At 42.2% G+C, this 19,814-nt stretch overlaps 5 protein-coding genes across 5 annotated transcripts; 3 read left to right on the top strand and 2 right to left on the bottom strand.

The window, feature by feature from the left end:
* The first annotated feature begins 33 nt into the window (after positions 1-33).
* Positions 34-6,236, top strand: LOC134185423 (methylcrotonoyl-CoA carboxylase beta chain, mitochondrial-like). The gene is made up of 11 exons (XM_062653203.1): positions 34-582; positions 4,037-4,237; positions 4,304-4,362; positions 4,418-4,527; positions 4,589-4,674; positions 4,731-4,822; positions 4,895-4,952; positions 5,013-5,243; positions 5,772-5,846; positions 5,906-6,022; positions 6,097-6,236. Exons 1-11 carry the CDS (start codon positions 58-60, stop codon positions 6,187-6,189), a joined length of 1,647 nt encoding a protein of 548 aa, XP_062509187.1. The 5' UTR covers positions 34-57; the 3' UTR covers positions 6,190-6,236.
* A 148-nt stretch (positions 6,237-6,384) lies between these two features.
* On the bottom strand, positions 6,385-6,765 carry LOC134185425 (uncharacterized). The gene has a single exon (XM_062653204.1). The coding sequence runs from the start codon at positions 6,763-6,765 to the stop codon at positions 6,385-6,387; it is 381 nt and encodes a 126-aa protein (XP_062509188.1).
* A 137-nt stretch (positions 6,766-6,902) lies between these two features.
* Positions 6,903-12,372, bottom strand: LOC134185422 (nuclear factor 1 B-type-like). Its single transcript, XM_062653202.1, has 6 exons — positions 12,281-12,372; positions 11,661-12,207; positions 11,246-11,287; positions 11,067-11,129; positions 7,266-8,396; positions 6,903-7,201 (listed from the first exon to the last, which is right to left on the bottom strand). The coding sequence occupies exons 1-6, from the start codon at positions 12,308-12,310 to the stop codon at positions 7,146-7,148; spliced, it is 1,869 nt and encodes a 622-aa protein (XP_062509186.1). The 5' UTR covers positions 12,311-12,372; the 3' UTR covers positions 6,903-7,145.
* Positions 12,373-12,501: 129 nt separating this feature from the next.
* LOC134186083 (sugar transporter SWEET1-like) lies at positions 12,502-19,242 on the top strand. The gene is made up of 6 exons (XM_062653997.1): positions 12,502-12,593; positions 12,656-12,733; positions 18,250-18,373; positions 18,438-18,599; positions 18,819-18,944; positions 19,007-19,242. Exons 1-6 carry the CDS (start codon positions 12,526-12,528, stop codon positions 19,133-19,135), a joined length of 687 nt encoding a protein of 228 aa, XP_062509981.1. The 5' UTR covers positions 12,502-12,525; the 3' UTR covers positions 19,136-19,242.
* Positions 17,127-18,203, top strand: LOC134186154 (uncharacterized). Its single transcript, XM_062654070.1, has one exon. The coding sequence runs from the start codon at positions 17,231-17,233 to the stop codon at positions 17,789-17,791; it is 561 nt and encodes a 186-aa protein (XP_062510054.1). The 5' UTR covers positions 17,127-17,230; the 3' UTR covers positions 17,792-18,203.
* Positions 19,243-19,814: the final 572 nt, after the last annotated feature.

The following is a 19,814-nucleotide window of genomic DNA, read 5'->3' as shown; positions in this document are numbered from 1 at the left end:
TCTATCCAAAATCCCGTACGTTATTTACCCGGATGTATTCGTCGTTAGCGTAGACTTATGTTTCTATCAATTCGTGCTGCTTGGGCATGTACATGTATCGTGAAGCGAACTTTGAGTTCTTTTCCTGTTATAAAAAGCCAGCTAGACATCAATTCGTCTCGTTTTCATGACAATGTTGCCAGAACTAGAGGTGTTGCCCTGGAAATTCAGACTGCAATCGAGTCAGCACGTGCAGGAGGTGGAACGAGGGCGCTAGAGAGACATGTCAAGGCGAACAAAAAGCTGTTTGTAAGAGACAGACTGAAACTGCTGTTGGATCCTAACGCGCCTTTTCTCGAGCTCTCTCAGTTGGCTGGACACGAGATGCCATACGGGGATGTTAAGGGTGCTGGTCTCATTACGGGAATAGGACAAATTGAGGGAAGAATGTGTTTCATTAATGCTAACGATGCAACAGTGAAGGCTGGTTCCATGTTCCCTGTGTCTGTCAAGAAGCAGTTGAGGGGTCAGGAGATAGCATTGCAGAATCAGTTACCTGTTGTGAATTTGGTTGATTCAGGAGGAGCCTTCTTGCCTTTGCAAGTGCGTCTTTTATATCAAGAACTTGGATGTGTGTGTGCGTGTGTGTGTGTGTGTGTGTGTGTGTGTGTGTGTGTGTGTGTGTGTGTGTGTGTGTGTGTGTGATTGTGTGTGTGTGTGTGTGTGTGTGTGTGTGTGTGTGTGTGTGTGATTGTGTGTGTGTGTGTGTGTGTGTTCATTTTTTATGATAATGGAGAAAACTCGGGAACACAACACCAAAGGTTTTGCAGTATTTGTTGACATCACAAAAGCATATGACTCTGACCTAGGGAGGCTCTCTACTTAGTTCTAAAGAAAGAAGGTATTCCATTATCATTGATTACAATTATTCGATCCTTTCATGATGAGATGTTAGCGGTAGTCAAATATGAAGGAAGTATAGACGATATTTGGGGGCGGAGCTTCTAGAGCATGCCCAATCTCGAGAGTAACACGCACCTTTCGCCGATCTCGCTGTACACAAAGTCCACGTTTCCGGGTCTGCTTCTGGACAGTGGATCATCTTGCCATTGACTAGGCTTTGTAAGTAAGTTCACTACTTACCATTTCGTGCATATGTGAGAGACTTTGCCTGCGTAGAGACACGTAGGAAGCCATTTCTTGAGTACGGCTTCTTGAGGGTAAGAGACTGCTGTTCACAATGAAGACGCCTGATTCACACTCTGAACAGATACATGTGGAGTGGAAGCACAGACTACTCATTGTCTAGTGATGGATTAGTTTTAGCAAGTGAAATCATGCCACCTGGGAACCCATTTGGGGTAACCAGACATGTAGGACGTTCCGCGTTGTTTCTGGGCAGTCTAGCTTGCTTCTGTATATATGTGATTGGCCAAGTCGAAGATGTTTCTGTGATAACTTGCACTCGATAGGTACTGACGCGGATCAGAGTACAGTACACATACACTACAGTATGTTTATTAGCACTAGCTGCCAGCCTACAAGTCCCAGCAACAGTTATATCTAAAAAGTAACACAACACACACGCACTAGCTATTTCATAGCTGTAATGTCTAAATCAGAAAGCAGAGGCTGTTCTACCTCAGTTGCAGCTGCAGTTGATCAAGACATGTTTAGAATATAGTCTAGTGATCCTATAGCAGTAAAGATGTTGATTGTCGAAAATGTCACTGAGGCTGAAGCTGATGGTTTACGTCGGATAATTGAACAGCAAGCAAATGAAATAGTGGAACTTGAAAACAAGATTAGAGTTCTCGAGTAAGACCTTGCATCTGCAAAGTCTGAGTTGCAAGGAATCGCTCAACACACTGCTAAATGATAAAATCACATTATACAGGTTGTGTCGAGAAATGTGCTTGATACAGTGTGGAGTTGGATTGAACCAGCAACCAAGACTATTACTCTGTATAGCAAACAAAGAATCAGGCCAAGGTACATCAAGTGATGTAAGCTCATGAGCTCACTGCCTTCTATGAAGGGTTGAATAGGCTAGACAAATTTTTGCTGACTCTAGTTTGACAAGATACACAATTTCACAGTTTAGGAACGCTAGATGGGGAAACAAGTAGTCCTATTGATATAATTCAGCCACACAGTGCGTCACGTTCGGTTACCCCGAATGGGTTTTCCTACCGCAAAATTTTCACCTGATAAAACTTCCTGAGTAGTCTGTCTTTCCACTCCACGTGTATCTGTTCAGAGTGTGAATCAGGCGACTTCAGCTTGAACAGCAGTCTCTTACCCTTGAGAAGCCGTACTCGAGAAATGGCTTCCTACCCGTCTCTACGGAGGCAAACTCTCACAAGATGCACGAAATGGTAAGTAGTGAACTTACTTACAAAGCCTAGTCAACGGCAAGATGATCTACGGTTCAGAAGCAGACCCGGAAACATGGACTTTGTGTACAGCGAGATGGGTGAAAGGTGTGTGTTACCCTCAAGATTGCGCATGCTCTAGAATCTCCACCCCTCCCCAAATATTGTCTATTGGAAAGAAAATTCAAATACGAAACGGTCTAAGACAAGGATGTGTTTTGGCTCCAATTTTATTTAACATTTATATCAACTGCATCATGAGGGAATGGAGAACTTTAATGGAAGGTACAGGTATTAGGTTCAACTATGGCATGACCGAACCACTGGTAGGAGAATATGAAAGAAGGAAAGCTCCTGAAGGGATGGTAATGGAACTGCAGTTTGCTGATGACTCAGCACTAATAACTGGAACAAGGAAGAGTGCAGAAGCAGCAATTCACAAGTTTGCTTCAATTGTTGCAAGGTTGGTTTGAGGGTGAGTTTTGAAAAGACGAAATTGATGACTTATGGACCCAAACTATGTGAACAAGATGTTGGAGATATTGATAGAGGGCTTCAAGACCACAGTGTGCAACACACGTAAAACAGTTTAAATACCTCGGCTCTATTGTATCAGATGATCTGAGCTTAAATCTTGAGATCACAGAAAGAATTACACAAGATGGGAAATGTTTTGGAGCACTGAAAGATGTCATCTTTCAGTCTCCACATATAGCGCCAGAAACCAAAATTATGTTGTTCCAGTCGACTGTTTTAGCGGTTTTGCTGTATGGATCTTCTTCTTGGGCTGTGAAAAAGAGAGATATTTTAAGATTGAATATGTTCATAAATCAATGTCAACGTTCCAAGTTGGGTATAAACAAACTCAAACAAAAATTGGAACATACTACATCAAATGGCATCAGACGCTAGCTTGGTAATCTTGGAACTGCAGAGGACATTTTGATAGCTCAGCGACTTAGATAGCTTGGTCATCTAGAACGTATGGAAGGCAATCGTCTACCCAAGCAGTTGCTTCATGCATGGCTCCCATCCACGTGTCCAGCCCATGGGGTGAGATTAAGATGGAAAGACAGGATTAAAGAGACATCAATTTGGCTGGCTTAACAAACACATGGTTTAATCTCACGCAGGATAGACAGAAATGGAAGCAGATTTGCGGTAGTAGAATTGACTCAATTATTAAAGAGAGTGTGAAACTGGAAGCTGTTTGTAAAAATAGAAAGGCATGTGTCGAAGTAAATTCCAGAAGCGCTCATCAAGATCAAGAACTTCTATTATGCACAACCTGCAATCGAACTTTTAAGTCACAGCAAGGGAAAACCAGACATAATTGCTACAGAGGAAAGAGTCGCCCTGGTCCTCAAGAACGAGAATTGAGAGCAGTCAAGTGTGACAAATGCAATTGCTTCTTCACAAGAGAGAGTGATAAGAAGAGACACAAATGTCATCAGACCTGACAAACAGTGATAGTGACTTCGTTTCTAACTTAGTTTTGCTATATCTGTTTACGCTTTTTACGCTTGCCATCATCCATGTGGATGGACAGTTTAGGGTGTGTGTGTGTGTGTGTGTGTGTGTGTGTGTGTGTGTGTGTGTGTGTGTGTGTGTGTGCACGCACACAGTGCATTTGTGTATTTAGCATTTTTGGCTTTACATTTACTACCCTTTCTTTTACATAGGCTGAAATATTTCCAGACAGTGAGCATGGTGGGAAGACATTTGCCAATCTAGCTACGCTATCATCAAAAGGAATTCCTGTTGTAACAATTGTGTGTGGATCTTGCACTGCTGGAGCAGCATACATACCAACAATGTCACAAGAAGCTATCATAGTGAAAAGTATTGGATCACTTTATCTTGGTGGACCTCCTCTTGTAAAGGTCATACTTGCGGTCATAGTGTTACCTGTCTGTCTGTGTATGTCAAGTGTGGGGATTGGGTTTTAGGCTTCTACAGGAGAGGAAGTTTCATCAGAAGACTTAGGGGGAGCCGACGTTCACTGCAGGTTTTCCAAGTGTTGTTTCTTTATAATATACAATCATGGTTATCTTAATTAACAGCATTAGTGGTTGCACTGATCATTATGCAACCAATGAAGAAGAGGCCTTGGCCATAACTCGAAACATTGTGGCTACGTTCGGTGAAGACAAGTCACCTTTCTCTCATGCTGGTCACTGATAATATCATCTCATATGACACACTCTGTAGTATGTGTTTTCTACAATGAATAGATTCAGACCCACCATGCTATAGTGCTGATGAATTATTGGGATTAGCACATTATCCTGGAAGTTCATCGAAGTATCCAGCACTTGAGGTTAGTCGTTCTACATGGACTTTTATGCAGGTAAACTAAATAATATTTTATATCAGGTGATAGCTAGGATTGTGGACGGCAGTAAATTCCAGGAGTTCAAGCCTAAGTATGGACCAGAGCTCATCACGGGGTATGCCAAGCTTTATGGGTAAATTAATATTTACAGTGATGTTGTTTATCGGTTAATTAAGACTCGGTTGTCATTTGTTGTGTTTGTTAGACAAGTAGTAGGTGTTATTGCGAACAATGGCGAAATGGCACCTGATGCTGCATCTAAAGTTAAATGTTGCTGATTAAACAGTTCTGGAATCTGGAATGTTAACAACTGGTTTTCATAGGGCTCGCAGTTTGTACAGATATGCAACAGTCGAGGGATTCCTTTGATATTCCTATGTGATGTGGTGGACAGGTGTTATTCCTGTAATGAAGATACAATTTCATCTGATGTCCACAAGAGTGGACTAGCAATAAAGGCTCAAGCACAGATGATCCACACTGTTTCTCTTGCTCAAGTTCCACGCATCACTATTGTTGTAGGAGACAGTTTTGGTCCAACAAGCTTTGCCATGGTAAGATGTATACCTTACTTAAGAGTTGTACTCATGCACTTACCAAAATACAGGCTGAAGTTGTTACTGCATGTATCAAAATCAATTCTAGCTATTATCTATGAATAGTGTAGATTATGTTTAGCAGTGTACTGCAGTCAGACCTCATTCCAATCATGTTTGTCCTGTGAGTTTCTGTCAGACTAATGGGACTGTCAGACTACAAGTAATGCGACTGTCAGGTTATCGATAACAAATACGCAGTGACCATGCAAACTGGTTTCACGTGTCAGAAAGTGAGGGTGTCAGATTATTGGGTTAGGGAATAATGAGGTCTGACTGTACTAAACTGTTGTACTAAAGCCTTCACATATAGGAAACCTCACTGAACCTTTGAAGTTGTAAAATTATATTTAAACCAGTGGACCATTAATATTATTATTATAGCTTCTTACATGCCTTGATGTGCTGTATTTATTCAGTGCATTAGTATAATAGTCTTCAGTTGATTGACTTTCACCAACAGGTGTGTACACTGTATGTATTTAGTGTAGTCGATCTTTGAGCCCTAATTTCCTGTTCCTGTGGCCGAATGCAAGAATTGGGGCAGTACGCCCAGAAGAGGTGCTGTTTATCTAGTTCAACTTGCCAAGCGGTAGTCAGCTGAGTTTGTCTCTACACAGGTCCAAAGCAGTAGTGAAGATGATGGTCTTTGTAAGCTGAACCAACAGTGCAGCTCTCTACATGCAACCTCAAGAGTGTGGGACGATGGCATTATTCTCCCTCAGCAAACACGACAGGTACAGCTAGTGTATGTCAAACAGTCTGATATATATAGATCACGATGTAGGATCTCTCTGTTGTGTCTCACAAGGTCTTGCATTTGAGTCTGACTGCAGCACAGTATCCTTACAGACCCATGGGCAACACTGGAATGACAAGGACACGAGCTGTGATGAGGATGTAGAGTTTTTATACATTCTATATTTTTTAATGTCAGTACACTGTAACACCTTAGGGTTAATCAATTCATTAAAAATCAGCCCACTGTACTGGCTATCAAAATATATATATACCTGGCAGTATAGTGTTAGGCACTAAAAACATCATGCTATTGTTCAACAACAAGTACAGCAGTCAGTGCTCTTCTGGCTATTGGTTGCTATACCGCGCCGTCTCCAGCAGTGACTATGTCCGTTGCAGTGTGAGTTGCTGTACAGGGTGCACTCTTAGCGTTCGTCTCAACAGCATTCTCGCAGTTCCTTATGACGACGGATGCAGCAGCTTCATCTTCCTCCGATTTCTCCTGCATGATGTCCGATATTGTCACCGTGCACAACATAGCCAATGGATCGGGCTCGATAAAAACGATTTCTTCATACGTTAGTGGCAGATCTCCGAACGTCGCAACTGTCTTGTTTCGCTCGAGAGGTGTGTTGCTTTCCGCTTCCGTCTGCAGCCAATTAAATTCCTCGATTGGAATGTCGTCGTCTTCATTTTCATCGTCATCAATGAGTCGAGGCATGACATCTATTGCAGCCATCTCGTTCGCACAGAGTATCGATGGAACTGAAGGGAGAGTACCGATGGTGGTCGATTTCGGGAACAGGGGACTTTAACAAGGGAAATTCCCTGGATCATGTAACGCGCGAATTTGCTTACTAAGTAATACACAAAACATGACACCATAAAAGTAGCTTGATCAAAATATACAACGGAACCCCATCAACAAAACAATGTACATTCTGAAGTAATAGTTCAACACCATGTCTCCAGCAAACGATACGTAACCATGCTTTCACTTTAAAAACATTTTTATGCCACCAATTGGCTATATAAATAAGATGTGATAACTGCCAGCTGTGGCTAAAATACAAACTGAGTGATTTTTCTTCCATCTACGTGTAGACACCTGACTAAAATTCAGACAGTCGTAGTAGACGTCGTCACTGCATCAGGGTAGGGATATCCAGGGAGATCTATGAAAACAAAAGTAATATTGTCATAATCTAGACTTACAAATACCTATTTGCTGCCCCCTACCCAGAAAAAGAGTCATCTCATCTTCAAGCAGCTGATGTTCTGGTGTGTTTCCACCTCCGGTAGTGTGAGACCATCTGAGAATAGGAGTCGTTCCCCCTGTTGGAGTAACAGTTGGAGATACACTCAATGGACTGAACGAAGCAGCTAGTGGAGCTGTTACACCACTGACTGCTGATTGACTATGTAGGTGGACTGATTGGTTTACTCCTGGCATCATATGCTGAAACATACCTGGGTCTAGTAGATGACTATATACACCTTGACCCGGTCCGGGTACAACAATGTCACAATCACCAGATGGCTCCTCTTTGATCATTGGTGGAGTTTCTCTTTCCCGGCATGTCAGACTCAGAGCTGATACATCAAATGCTAAGGAGGGAGAGACTGGTGTAGAAACTCGCTCTGTTGCAATCGGCGATGATTTATATAGCCCATGAGCAGTACGTAAAGGTCGAGGCAAGCTAGACGAATGACTTCTAGGAATTTGGACTCGCTGTGAAGTTGGATTATTGTTTCTACGAAAACATACGCTACCTAATGTACTTGATTGCGCATAGCTGCCCCTTGTCTGAGTGGTAAATGCTGCATTTGAACAAGTCCGAACAACCGAGGCTTGCTGTCGAACAATTGTAGCAGGAGGTGTTGTAATGCCACCATCACTGGGTCCTACTTCTGCTCCATATCTTGGTAATGTCACAGCTACAGGAGGGAACGACTGTGACTGAACACTAAAATCAAATTCAGAGCCCACATTAGATAATCCTGCAGGCTGGTAACTCTGTGAAAGATGTTGCGGTGTGAATGTATCCACAATCGATACATAACTAGCCTTTGGAAACTTAGCACCATATGGTGTCTGAGGTGAATAAGGAACGACATTAGGACTTTGTGCATATACCTCACCAGGCCAGCTTGCACTGACAGGTGTCCCACTCTCGAAGTCACTGTAATCTTCTTCATGCTCTGAATGAAGAGAGCCAGCAATGGGATTGCGATGTGGACGTTTGGTCCCTCGTGTGGGGACAGGTATAGATGTCGACGCTTCATGAAGAAGAGCTGTCTCAGTGTGAGGACTGTCAATACAAGGATAGACAACTCCAGCACAAACGTCTGATCCACTAACAATCGAAACTGTAAACAAAGATAAGGGTGTTACATGAATACCAGATTACAAGAACAGCACAATTAATTAACACTCAAAATGCCTAGTGCCTTGCCACCCAAATAACAAAGAACAACTTTCAAAACTACAACAACAATTGATCACATAAGTATGTCACTCTATATCACAAAAAAAAACGTAGTCTGTTTCTCATTATTTCAGTTGTACCAATGCTGTCTTTATTGCCCAACAGCAATATGGTCAAATGCTCCTAACAAAGTGTTTGTAACATAGCAACTGCCGTAAAAGGCATGCCAAGGCTTTCTAGCAAGCATCCAAAAGTGATCATCGCCTTTTCATGCCCTCATTGGGACGATCCGTCTGTTGGTGGAGACGTGTTGATAGTGGTGGCAACTTGCAGTCACCTTGAGCATAACACCCAACATGACAGTCTCAAGGTGACGGAAAGTGTGAACAAAGACACAGTCTCAGGTGACATTGGCTACCAAAAAGCTTGTCAAATAAACTGGATCGTTTTCGCAGTAAGCACTTACCTAGGTGCTCTAATGCATATCACAGCTTACCAAATCCATGTACACGACAAAAGTCGGTGTCTGTACGATTTAGAGCAACTGTCAATAAAGGGTTCGTGTGAATCCAGGTGTGTATAATAGAGACATTGTTAGGACACCCACAGAACCATTTTGAAATAGTTAACTCAATTATCAAAGTGGAACTAACAATGCACAATACAACTAACACAATGCAAGTAAGCACCAGCCAAGTTGTACACCAAAACAAGAACACGTAATCTGTATCTACAGTCTGCATTACTTATACACAAAGTGAACTTCATGATTCCAACAGTCAGCAAAATCACGCCTTCTTTACAAACTTCATACAATAAACTATACCAAAGCAGCATTAATTAAGCCTGGTTCACAATATTGATGCTGACGCTGGAATACAAATGAATCCTATTCCAGCGTCAGCGTCAACATCAAAGGATGCCGTCTGCGTCAAGACAGTGTCTTTGATATTGACGCAGGCTGAGCATCAGCTTCAATATTGTGAACCAGTCTTTAGATTACCACTAATTGAACTCACTAATTACACCTGTTACTAAACTTAACTAATTAGTAGCTTGGTTGTTGTATAAAAAGCAGAGATAGGCATTTGTTAGTTGTCACAATGAAGCATTCCTAGCTGATGTTAATAGAGAATGTTCCTTCCAGGAACAAAGGAATTCACTACGCCAAAATCCAATGCAAATAACACTGCGAATGTAATGTAGATCAATAACAATTACATGGCCAGATCAAGTACACATTCGCTATTCATCAAATTTTCTTTAAAATCATAAAATGTAAAAAATATATTTAAAATCATACAAACACCTGTCATTGCACATGAACAAAAATTTTATAACACTTATATTTGTCTGTTGTCAACAAGTAATCGGGTCAAAACATATGAGACATAAGAGTCACTTCTGGTTAAGCTGGTGTATGAGTGTACCAGGAAAACTACTGCTTTTGCCTTGGCCATTAGATGGGTATGATTCAGTTCTGCATTTCCAACAAAACTCAGTAATTTGCAACATAGATTATTAGACTGTTCAGGTAGAGTCATAGTCATGAACATCAGCAAGTTATGATTATTAGCTTTCCGTCCACTTGTTTATGGTTGCTGGTACACGCATGACCAAACATAACTACTGCTCGTCACTGGACCTTTTCACCAGACCAAAAGCGTGGAGACTTGGTCACACAACCAACACACAACCAATAACAACATACATGGCCACACAGAGCCAAACTGCTCGTGCCCCTTTTAGTGCACTTTTTATATCATCTGATCATGTGACTTTTACAAAGTCCCGTAACTCATGGCTCATAGCTGAAATGATAGAAGCCTGACTACTGGTACTTCAATGCCAAAATCTTATTATTACAAGCTAAACATACATACTACTAACTTGGAGCCTGGAGTCTAGCCAAACAGGTTCCTGCATATAATCTTCTAAATATCTGTTTCTTCTAAGCCCTTCTTTAATCAACTTAATTAATTGGAAAGTTCTCAGTAAATCTACCAGCATTACACTCATAGATTAGGGCTGTTATTCCATGCTGTACCACACTCTATTTGTAGTATTTCCCCTGCCGTTGATTTGTAATCTTGAACTTAAAACCTGTCAATTATAGATCCTACAATGACTCAATAATTAAAGTATTTATGAAAATATGAGTGTAAAATACTAAAAGGAGATTTAACAGCTCTAATCACATGCATACGAATATGTCCAGATCTACTGATGGCCAGCATGGGTTTCACCCATTCGAATGTTTGCCAGATACCCTTGGAACAATAACAGCTATTGAAGTTCAGTGATCATCAAATTCACTATTCTTGCAAGATCGACGATCACACAAGCAACAGTCTTCCCTGTTTGTTCACAAGTGTTAATAGTGCGCCTACACTCTGGTTCTTGCTATTCTGATCCCTTTGAACCTTTGAACTCTAATTCGAACTGATTAGAGGGCGCCACCCAGTCTACACCACATCTGTCTAGCTTCTAACATTCATATCCTGCCTGTTTGTCACACAACCTGACTCTAGTACAGTAAGTACACGTGTACCAAAACCTAAACCTGACTGACGACCTCTTACACTGTAGCAAAAACAATCTTAGCACTGACCTCTTGTCGTCTTTCTAAAGTCCATGGCAGAAAAAGCTCCCCGCTTCATGAGATTGTCTGGAACTACAGAAAACTATATGAAACAAACACAACTTCCGCTGGACAAACAGTTTACAGGAAACTCAAATTTACATTAACCATCAGAAAGAAAGAAGCGAAATGCAACAAAGAAGACTCACCAGTAATAGCCTGTTCAGCGTCTTCTTCTTCGTCTCCAGAATCTAAACGAAAAGAGGGTGGAAGTTGGAGAGAAGGGTGTGTCGGGGGCATGCTCATAACTCGAATAACTTGGGGAACGTCCAACGACCAAACAAGTTACAACGATAACGATAACGCAAAGAAAAGTGGCAGGCACCTGGCAGGTGACGCTTCGCAGTTTACGTGACATGGCGAGCAGATGCGAAGAACAGACGTGCACGATTTCGTATGTGTTGATGTCTACTGTTCAAGGAAGAGGGCGTGACAAATAGTTTCAAAAAGATGCCGAAAATTCTTGTGGCGGTCGCAAAATCTGGCCACGTGGACTGAATATCGTGCGATTTAAAAGTAAGAAGACCCCAGCACGAGAAACGGATACCCTCAAAGTACACTAACCTTTCAGAGTAAGATGAATAAAACTAGCAAGGAAGAGATCCAACTCTCGGACTGTAACAGTGATGTGTTTCGGCTGTACGCAGAGTGTAGGATGCTGACACCTCGGAAACTTCCCCAATCGCTCGCCGTCCGTCGATTCGAGTGGAATCGCACGAAACAGGATGACCATAACCAGGTCGAGACGCCACACTTTATCAGCCTGACGCAGACAGTCGATCCGACGCATCTTGCCCTTCTGATCGGGATTCGACAAGACGCACGAATGAGGCGCTTCGACGTCGTTATTCTGGACTGATCGAACGAATTCCTCCCTGTGTTCGGCCTTGATGTCCTTTCGCAGCTTTGCCAGAAGTCTAGACGCCCATTTTCGCTTCTCGTCAGGCGCCTCAGCCTCGAGTTCTTCTTTACACCGTCGCTCCTCATCAGGCGTCATGCGTCGTTCGTGATCCTTATTGTACTTTCGCTTGCGAGCCTGCAGATTGAACCACGTGTAGGAAAACGAGCGAACGTAGGGCAGTAGAGTCTCAATAAACGGACGGTATTGCTCCTGTAAAAAGGATCAAGGTTGGAAAGAGATATTGATCATGTCTGGAATGTTGTCCGGTTGTAAGATGGCCTACCACGGTTTCTTCTTCGCGACGTATTTCCATTCTCGTTTCGTAGTCGTCGCTTCGGTGGCTGTTGTTGCATCAGCCTCTCTGGCGCGGGAGCGTATCCGAGTCATGTGACTTTAGTTTCACCGCAACCAATAGGAGGGGTCGTCGGGAAGATAAGTAGATGCCGGGAACATGAGGTGGGACGAACAGGGACTGCCCCTATCAAATTATCCGGGATAACAAAGGTAGTATATATCAATTTAGAAGAAATGGATCGAACGTTAGTCCTTAGTTGTATTGCAGCCGTTTCAACGGTGGCTATGTATGGGACTGGATTGTAAGCCTTTGTTGCTGTGCGAATTTGCGTCTGTGTTATTGAGTACGTGTTTTGCTGAGCAGCCAGACGTGTAAAGAAATGAGGCGGAAACGCAACGTAAAGCACGTGTTCTTCGTGACCTTCCTTTCCTGTAATCTCAGGTAGTGTTTCCGTAAATCATTGCAGTAACCTGCTATCCTAGTGGCTTACCAAGGCCAGTAATGTGGCAAGTTTAATGTTGACTTTGCCACAATCTAGTGACTTTATTTTCTTTTGTCTCAGTGAATCTAATCACCAAAGAATCAGTTTGTTACGTGTGTCTGCTCTCTATTGTGTATTTGTGAATTTGAATAGACATGGGACACTAGAACCAATTATTGCAATTTGCTAAACAACGTTTTACAAAGTTGCTATATAAGTTGAACAGTATGTCTGTCAATTGCTGATATATATTATTGATACATCAGTGTGTATGCACAGCGGAGGCATAATCTGTCGCTGTGTCTGTCTGTCTGTCTGTCTGTCTGTCTGTCTGTGTCAAATAACATTTATTTCAAACATACATCTATAATACAATGCTAGCAAGGTATTAACTACATAAAAAAGTTCTGTAACTACGAGTTTACTAGGACTAGATTTTAAAAAACAAACAACATGTAACACTTAAAAGAGAACAATGCAGACTACCCGGAGCCAACTTAGTGGCTGAAAAACTGGGTAGAGCAATCTACAGTACAGTCAATGTCATTTGTCAGAGCTGAGATTTTTCTCACAATGATCTTAGCGTTGCACTTCTGAAGTTGAGTTGAGAATCTCTTTCTCCAGATGTCCAGAAACTCAGTGTGGCATCTGGGGTTTCATAGGCGGGGCAGCTCAGTCATTTGGATAGCCGGCTAACGGATACATGTTTTCTTTGTTGTGTCTCTTGTGTTCAATTACATTTATTCTTACCAATCTTTGAGTTCTATGCTACAATTGGCGCTGCGAACAGATGGCTTCGAAACCGGTTCTTGGATTCAAGGATTTTGAAAGACTTGCCAGGTCAATTGGCACGTTCAAGGAAGACGTGAGTCAGGATTCATGTCGGCGTTTCAAGAGTTGGAATTCCAATTCGTTCAAGTTCTACCTGGACTTAGCTGTTACAGATTACAATATCACGGAAGACACTCACAGAAGTTTATTTCTGAAATGTCTAGATGAAGGTATACGTATGCGTCTAGAGAACACGGTACTGCCAAGGGAAATCACAGACTTCAATGTCGAACAACTTATTGAGAAGACTCAGATGTTCTTCCAGCGTAAGTGCAATGCAATTGTAGAACGAGTAAAATTACATCGGCGAATTCAACGGGAAGAAGACGCTGTACAGGAGTACGCCGAAGGATTGAAAAGAATCGCAACGAATTGTTCATTCAAGGCAGGAGAATTCGAAGACAGATTGAGAGAGGTTTTTGTGGCAGGGCTTAAAGATGACTCTATTCTACAAAAGATGTATGAGAAAGAAGACTTACTGACGCAACCATTGGATAACGTGATTTTCCTAGCTAAGACGTTGGAAGGAGCAAGACATAGTGTTATGGCAACACGTGAGGCAACGACAGAATGGCAAGGGAAAGTTTGTCATCTACAAGGAAGAAAATATGTGAAGGGAGGCAACCTTACAATAAACGTCACCAGGCCAGACGAGGGTTTGTCTGTTTTCAATGCGAAGAAGAAGGACACTACCAATGGGAATGTACGAAGAAGACGGTGAAGAACCAAGAAAAATCATTGGGATTTAGGCGTGGCAAAGTTGCTAAACCAGGAGATGTAATTCAGAGAACAAAGAAGGTACAACAAGCTTGAAACTCCCAGAAGGTAGATTTAGAAGGAAGCTCGTCTCAGGAGGATGAAGAATCAAGTTATTGCATTGACTCTGTCACAAAGAATGTTTACTGTGCAGAAACTGTTTGTGATACATTAATTAATTAAGGGAACTTGAGGTAAAGGTACGAGTGGATGACTGTTTCTTAACTTTTAGAGTTGAAACAGGAGCTGACGTTTCCTTGATGGATTAGATAGCGTGGAATAAATTGGGACAGCCCAAGTTGAGTAAGGAGAGGGAGCAGCTATGAAATGCTTCAGGTCGAATCATGAGATTTAAGGGCATGATGACAGGTCAGGTTAGATTTTGCAACAACCTTGCATCTATTCAATTCTACGTGAGACAAGGAAAAGGCTCAAACGTGCTGGGAATGGATTGGGTGAAAAAGGTTGGGATGGCGACAGTGTGCATAGACTATCTTTAAGCTACGGGAAACCATGGTGGTGTAATGTTGGCAGAATCAAGTGAGATTGCAGCACCAGTGGAGAAACTATTACAACAGTTCTCAGAATTATTTACAGATGAACTGGGTTGCTGCAGTGAGATTGTGGGCATCTCTGTGTGACCAGAGGTGGATTTGAAGGTTTTTCCATTCCGGCGACCTTCTATGCATCTTCGGGTACGGATCGAGAAGGAATTGGAAAGGAATGTGAAAAACGGTGTATTAAAACCAGTTAACATCGCTCTATGTGCTTTTCCAACAGTGAACATTGTTAAACCGAACGGTGATATCAGGATATGCGGTGATTTTAAACCCCTCAATTAGATTATGGTAGTTGATTAATATCAAATCCCTATACCAGCAGAGATGTTTAGTTCCCTAGCTGGGGGTAAAATGTTCTTCAAAATTGATCTGAAGGGTGCTTACAACCAGTTACGGGTGGACGAGGAAAGTCAAGAGTGGCTAGTGATTAACACGCACAAGGGACTGTTCAAGTATAGATGATTACCGTTTGGAATCAGTCCAGCGCCTGCCATTTTCCAGAGAACTATAGCCAAAGTCTTGGAAGGCGTGAGAGGAATTTGCATCTATATGGATGATATTCTTATCTCAGGAAAAGATTAACAAGAACAGTTGCAGAATTTGTCCCAAGTATTTCAGAAGTTACAGCAACATGGTTTCCGTATTAGAAGAGATAAATGCTTGTTCAGTCAACCATCTGTGCAATATTTGGGACATATAATTGACAGCTCAGGAATCAGAGTATCAAATGAAAAAGTAAAGGCAATACAATTGATGAAAGCACCTAACGACCAGTCAGAGTTACGATCATTCTTAGGCATGGTTAATTATTTTGGAAAATTCTTTCCACATATGTCTAGACATACTCTACCTATAAATCAACTGCTGAAGAAAGATACAAAATGGAACTGGTCATCAACGCAAGAAAGTGCTTTTCAAAGGGTGAAACAAGAGTTAACATCTCTACCAATACTGGCAAAATATGATATGTCTTTTCCCGTGGGACTAGCCTGTGACGCAAGCGAGAAAGGCTTAGGAGTATGTTTGTTCCAAGTGACAGAAGGGAAAGAGCATCCAGTGTCGTACGCGTCAAAGTCTTTGACAAAAGCTGAACGAAATTATTCTCAGATAGAATTGGAGGCGTTATCCATAATATTTGGGACTAGAAAATTTCGACATTTCCTACTGGGTAAAAAGTTTGTTTTCAGAACTGACCATCGACCATTACTGACAGTTTTTGATCCTACCAAACTGACAACTGCTACCCGAACAAGTGGGCGCCTGGCTCACTAGGCACTCCGGTTATCACAGTATGACTATGAAATTCAATACCGGCGATCAGTTGAACATGAGAATGCAGACTGTCTATCCCGTCTCCCAGTTGGACATGACGAGGATTTTGAACAGACAAATGAGTACAAAGATCAGTCAGAAAGATATATAGCCGCAATGGAATCTCAATTCATCAAAGATGGACCAATTCTTTTTGATCAACTACAAAGATGTACAAAGCAAGATCGCACTCTTCAACAAGTTATGAAATTCATCAATGACGGCTGGCCTTCAACAGTTAAGACCAAAGCTCCTTTGGATTTTGTTGCATGCCAGCATCAGTTGTCAGTGTGTGACGGATGCATACTAAAACATGCAGAAGAACCTAGAATAGTGGTTCCAAAGGCAATAAGGGAGCAGTTACTATTAGAATTGCACAAAGCGCACGTTGGTATGGAGAGGATGAAGAAACTACACGGAGGTTCATATGATGGCCAGGTATCGACAGAGATATAGAGAGTATGGCCCGAAATTGTGAAAATTGTGCTGTGCATGCTGATAGACCACCAGAAGTACAGTACCCTTACGTCCATGGGAGTTTCCTGAGTGCCCTTGGGCAAGAATTCACATTGATTTTGCAGGACCATTTGCAAAACAATATGGTTTGATGTGGTTGATGCATTCTCAAAATGGCCTGAGGTAATACAGCTACATGAGGGAGCGACTTCAGCGAGCCAAACCATTACTCAACTTCGTTGCATCTTCACAAGGTTTGGTATTCCAAAGCAAATTGTGTCAGATAATGGGCCCCAATTCGTGTCGTCAGAATTCAGAACTTTCTGTAAGAAACAGGGTATTCGTCATACCTTAGTACCTACCTCCCTACCATCCCCAAAGCAACGGGCAAGCGGAACGTTTTGTTAAAACGTTGAAAGGGGCAATCAAGAAAGGCATGGAGAGCAGAAAGGCAAGTTTGGAAGAGGTAGTGACAGATTTTTTGTCAGTCTACAGAAATACCAACCATAGCACTACAAATGTTTCTCCAGCAAGGCTCTCCTGATGAATAGGGATCTGCGATGTCAACTGGATTTACTAAAGCCGCCACAAAAGTCCTCAGTGTTGACCAAGACTTTGAAGGAAACGGTGAAAAAGGCTCAAGCAAAACAAAAGAGAGGGCACGACCAAACAGCGAGTGAGAGAAATGCAATTAGATCATATGATATGGTGTCGGTACGTCACGCAAAGATGCCAAAGTGGAGAAACGCCAGAGTAGTACAAGTTTTGGGGGAGAGGTATTATACAGTACAGTATACAGACACAGGAGTAAGACAAAAGGTTCACGTGGATCACTTGAGACTGCATCAACGGTCAAATCAACTACCAACCCAGCAGCTAGTACAAGATGAACCAGATCTAGAGCCTAGAGACGTCGCAGGTAGCAATAGAGACAACAAACGAGAGGATCAATTTAGCGGTGACACAGAGCCTGAGTCCTTAGACGATGGTACTGAAGACGAGTTGAGTGCGCCTGAGGTTGCCACAAGAGTAGAGCAGCCAAGAAGGAGTCAGCGTACTACAAAGGCTATACCACCTACAAGATATGGAGAGTGGACAGTGTAGAGAGGCTATAGAACTGATATAATCATAGTGCTGTAAATTTTGTGTTTTGCGTAGAAAGGAGGGAGATGATGTGGCATCCGGGCTTTCATAGGCGGGGCAGCTCAGTCATTTGGATATTCAGCTAACGGATACATGTTTTCTTTGTTGTGTCTCTTGTGTTCAATTACATTTATTCTTACCAATCTTTGAGTCCTATGCTACACTCAGCAGCGTTAGGTCGACCAAGTTCATCACGTGACTTCTTGGCTAGCCTTTCCAGAAAGTTTTTTCCCATCTCACCCCATCGTCCAAAATGTTCTATAACTAAGGGAATGAAACTGACTGTTGATCCACCTGGTAGATTTCCCTTTGCATAGTTTGTCTTCTTCCTCTCTTCTCTTCTTTCTGCAGCTGTCTGTCTGCTGTATTTATGGCTGGCTGTCTGTCTGTCTGTTATGGTTTTATATCTGTTTTCATAGTTGCATCTTGTGGCTTAAGTATGGAGTTCTTCAAGAGGATATTACTCTCATTGTGGTCAACATTGTAGGAGTTGCAATGCACTCATTTTATATGCTGGTGTACTTTCTTAACACCACAGAGAAGGTTAGTGATATCTCAGTGTACAGGATTTGGTATGATGACTTGAATCTGTACGCGTGTTTTCTAGTCAAGAGTCATGTGTTGGTTGTGTTGCTGTGCTGCGGTCATTTATCCGTTGTTGATCTACATCAAGTACTTTGTTGATGACTACGAGAAAGCTGTTGTAGGACTCGGAGTAGTTTGTAGTCTTACATCCCTTCTTACGTGCAGCTCAAGACTATTCAATGTGGTATGAATTTTGAATGCATTTCATTCTTGTGTATGCAAGTGCATATGCATACAGACAGTGTGTGTGTGTGTGTGTGTGTGTGTGTGTGTGTGTGTGTGTGTGTGTGTGTGTGTGTGTGTGTACATGTGTGTGTGTACATGTGTGTGTGTGCACGCGTGCTTGCTTACGTGTGTGTGTGTGTGTGTGTGTGTGTGTGTGTTGTGTATCTTTTCTTAACAGATTGACGGGGTAAAGAGGAATGACAGCAGTACACAGTTATCATCAGGACACCTTACGCTAACTCATCTTTTGGTTGCTGTCATATGGACATTGTATGGTCGAGCAGTGGGTGACAGCTACATTCAGGTTGACCTTGTCACGTATAACAACAGAATACTGTTTGTGAGCAAACCCTTCTGTTGTGCTAGATAACTAACTTGCTATGTGCACTGCTGGGATGCTGTCAGTTTTGGCTGTTCCTAAGATATCCTCGAACTTCATGGAAGATGTACGATTTATCTAGTAGCCATTATGCTAATGCAGCCGCCAGAGTTTAAGTCACTTGACAGATTAGTTGGTGAGAAATAGCAAACTCCAGTGGAGTGTACGGCTTTGGAAATTTTTTATTGATTGAAAAGACAAATACAGAGGTACGGTACATAAATGAAATGGATGCTCACAGTAGCCTCGGCCTACCAGACCCGTGTAGCGCGATGGCCAATCTACCATCTGTCGTACATACATGTGTGTACAGATAGAAATTCCCAAAATAAGCTGCAGCTTCTGCTGCAGTCCTTCTCGCTAAGCAAACACTGTAAGCCTGACTGCAGTACGACTAGACATCGAGGGACGACAAACTCGACACTGCCACAAAAACAAGGCCTAAAATCGTCTAGTTGGATCACTTAACGATCTATGGCTTTATCCACGCACGGAAGCTGTTTCGTTGTCCGTTCAATAGTTGCGCGCGACATTATCGGCTTGAGATTTTAAATATGCGTGCAACCTTTCTCCGGGCGCGCAAGGGGGCATGGGTACGAGGCTAACTGACTACTACACGTGCACGTGATTAAATAAATAAGAACACTAAGTTACTTGTTTGTTTCTATAGTAACCAATTTGGCAAAAGATATTATTGCTTAGTTAATTAATTATGTATTAGGTAAGTGTCAAGCAGTAAAGTGCGGAATGTCAAAACATGTGGAATTGGTGTACGTACACTCTGGGTGTACACAA

This window comes from Corticium candelabrum, chromosome 10, assembly GCF_963422355.1.
Source record: "Corticium candelabrum chromosome 10, ooCorCand1.1, whole genome shotgun sequence".
NCBI classification, from domain to species: Eukaryota; Metazoa; Porifera; class Homoscleromorpha; order Homosclerophorida; family Plakinidae; genus Corticium; species Corticium candelabrum.
Note: the sequence above shows the minus strand (reverse complement) of the source record. Positions and strands in the feature narration are given on the sequence as shown.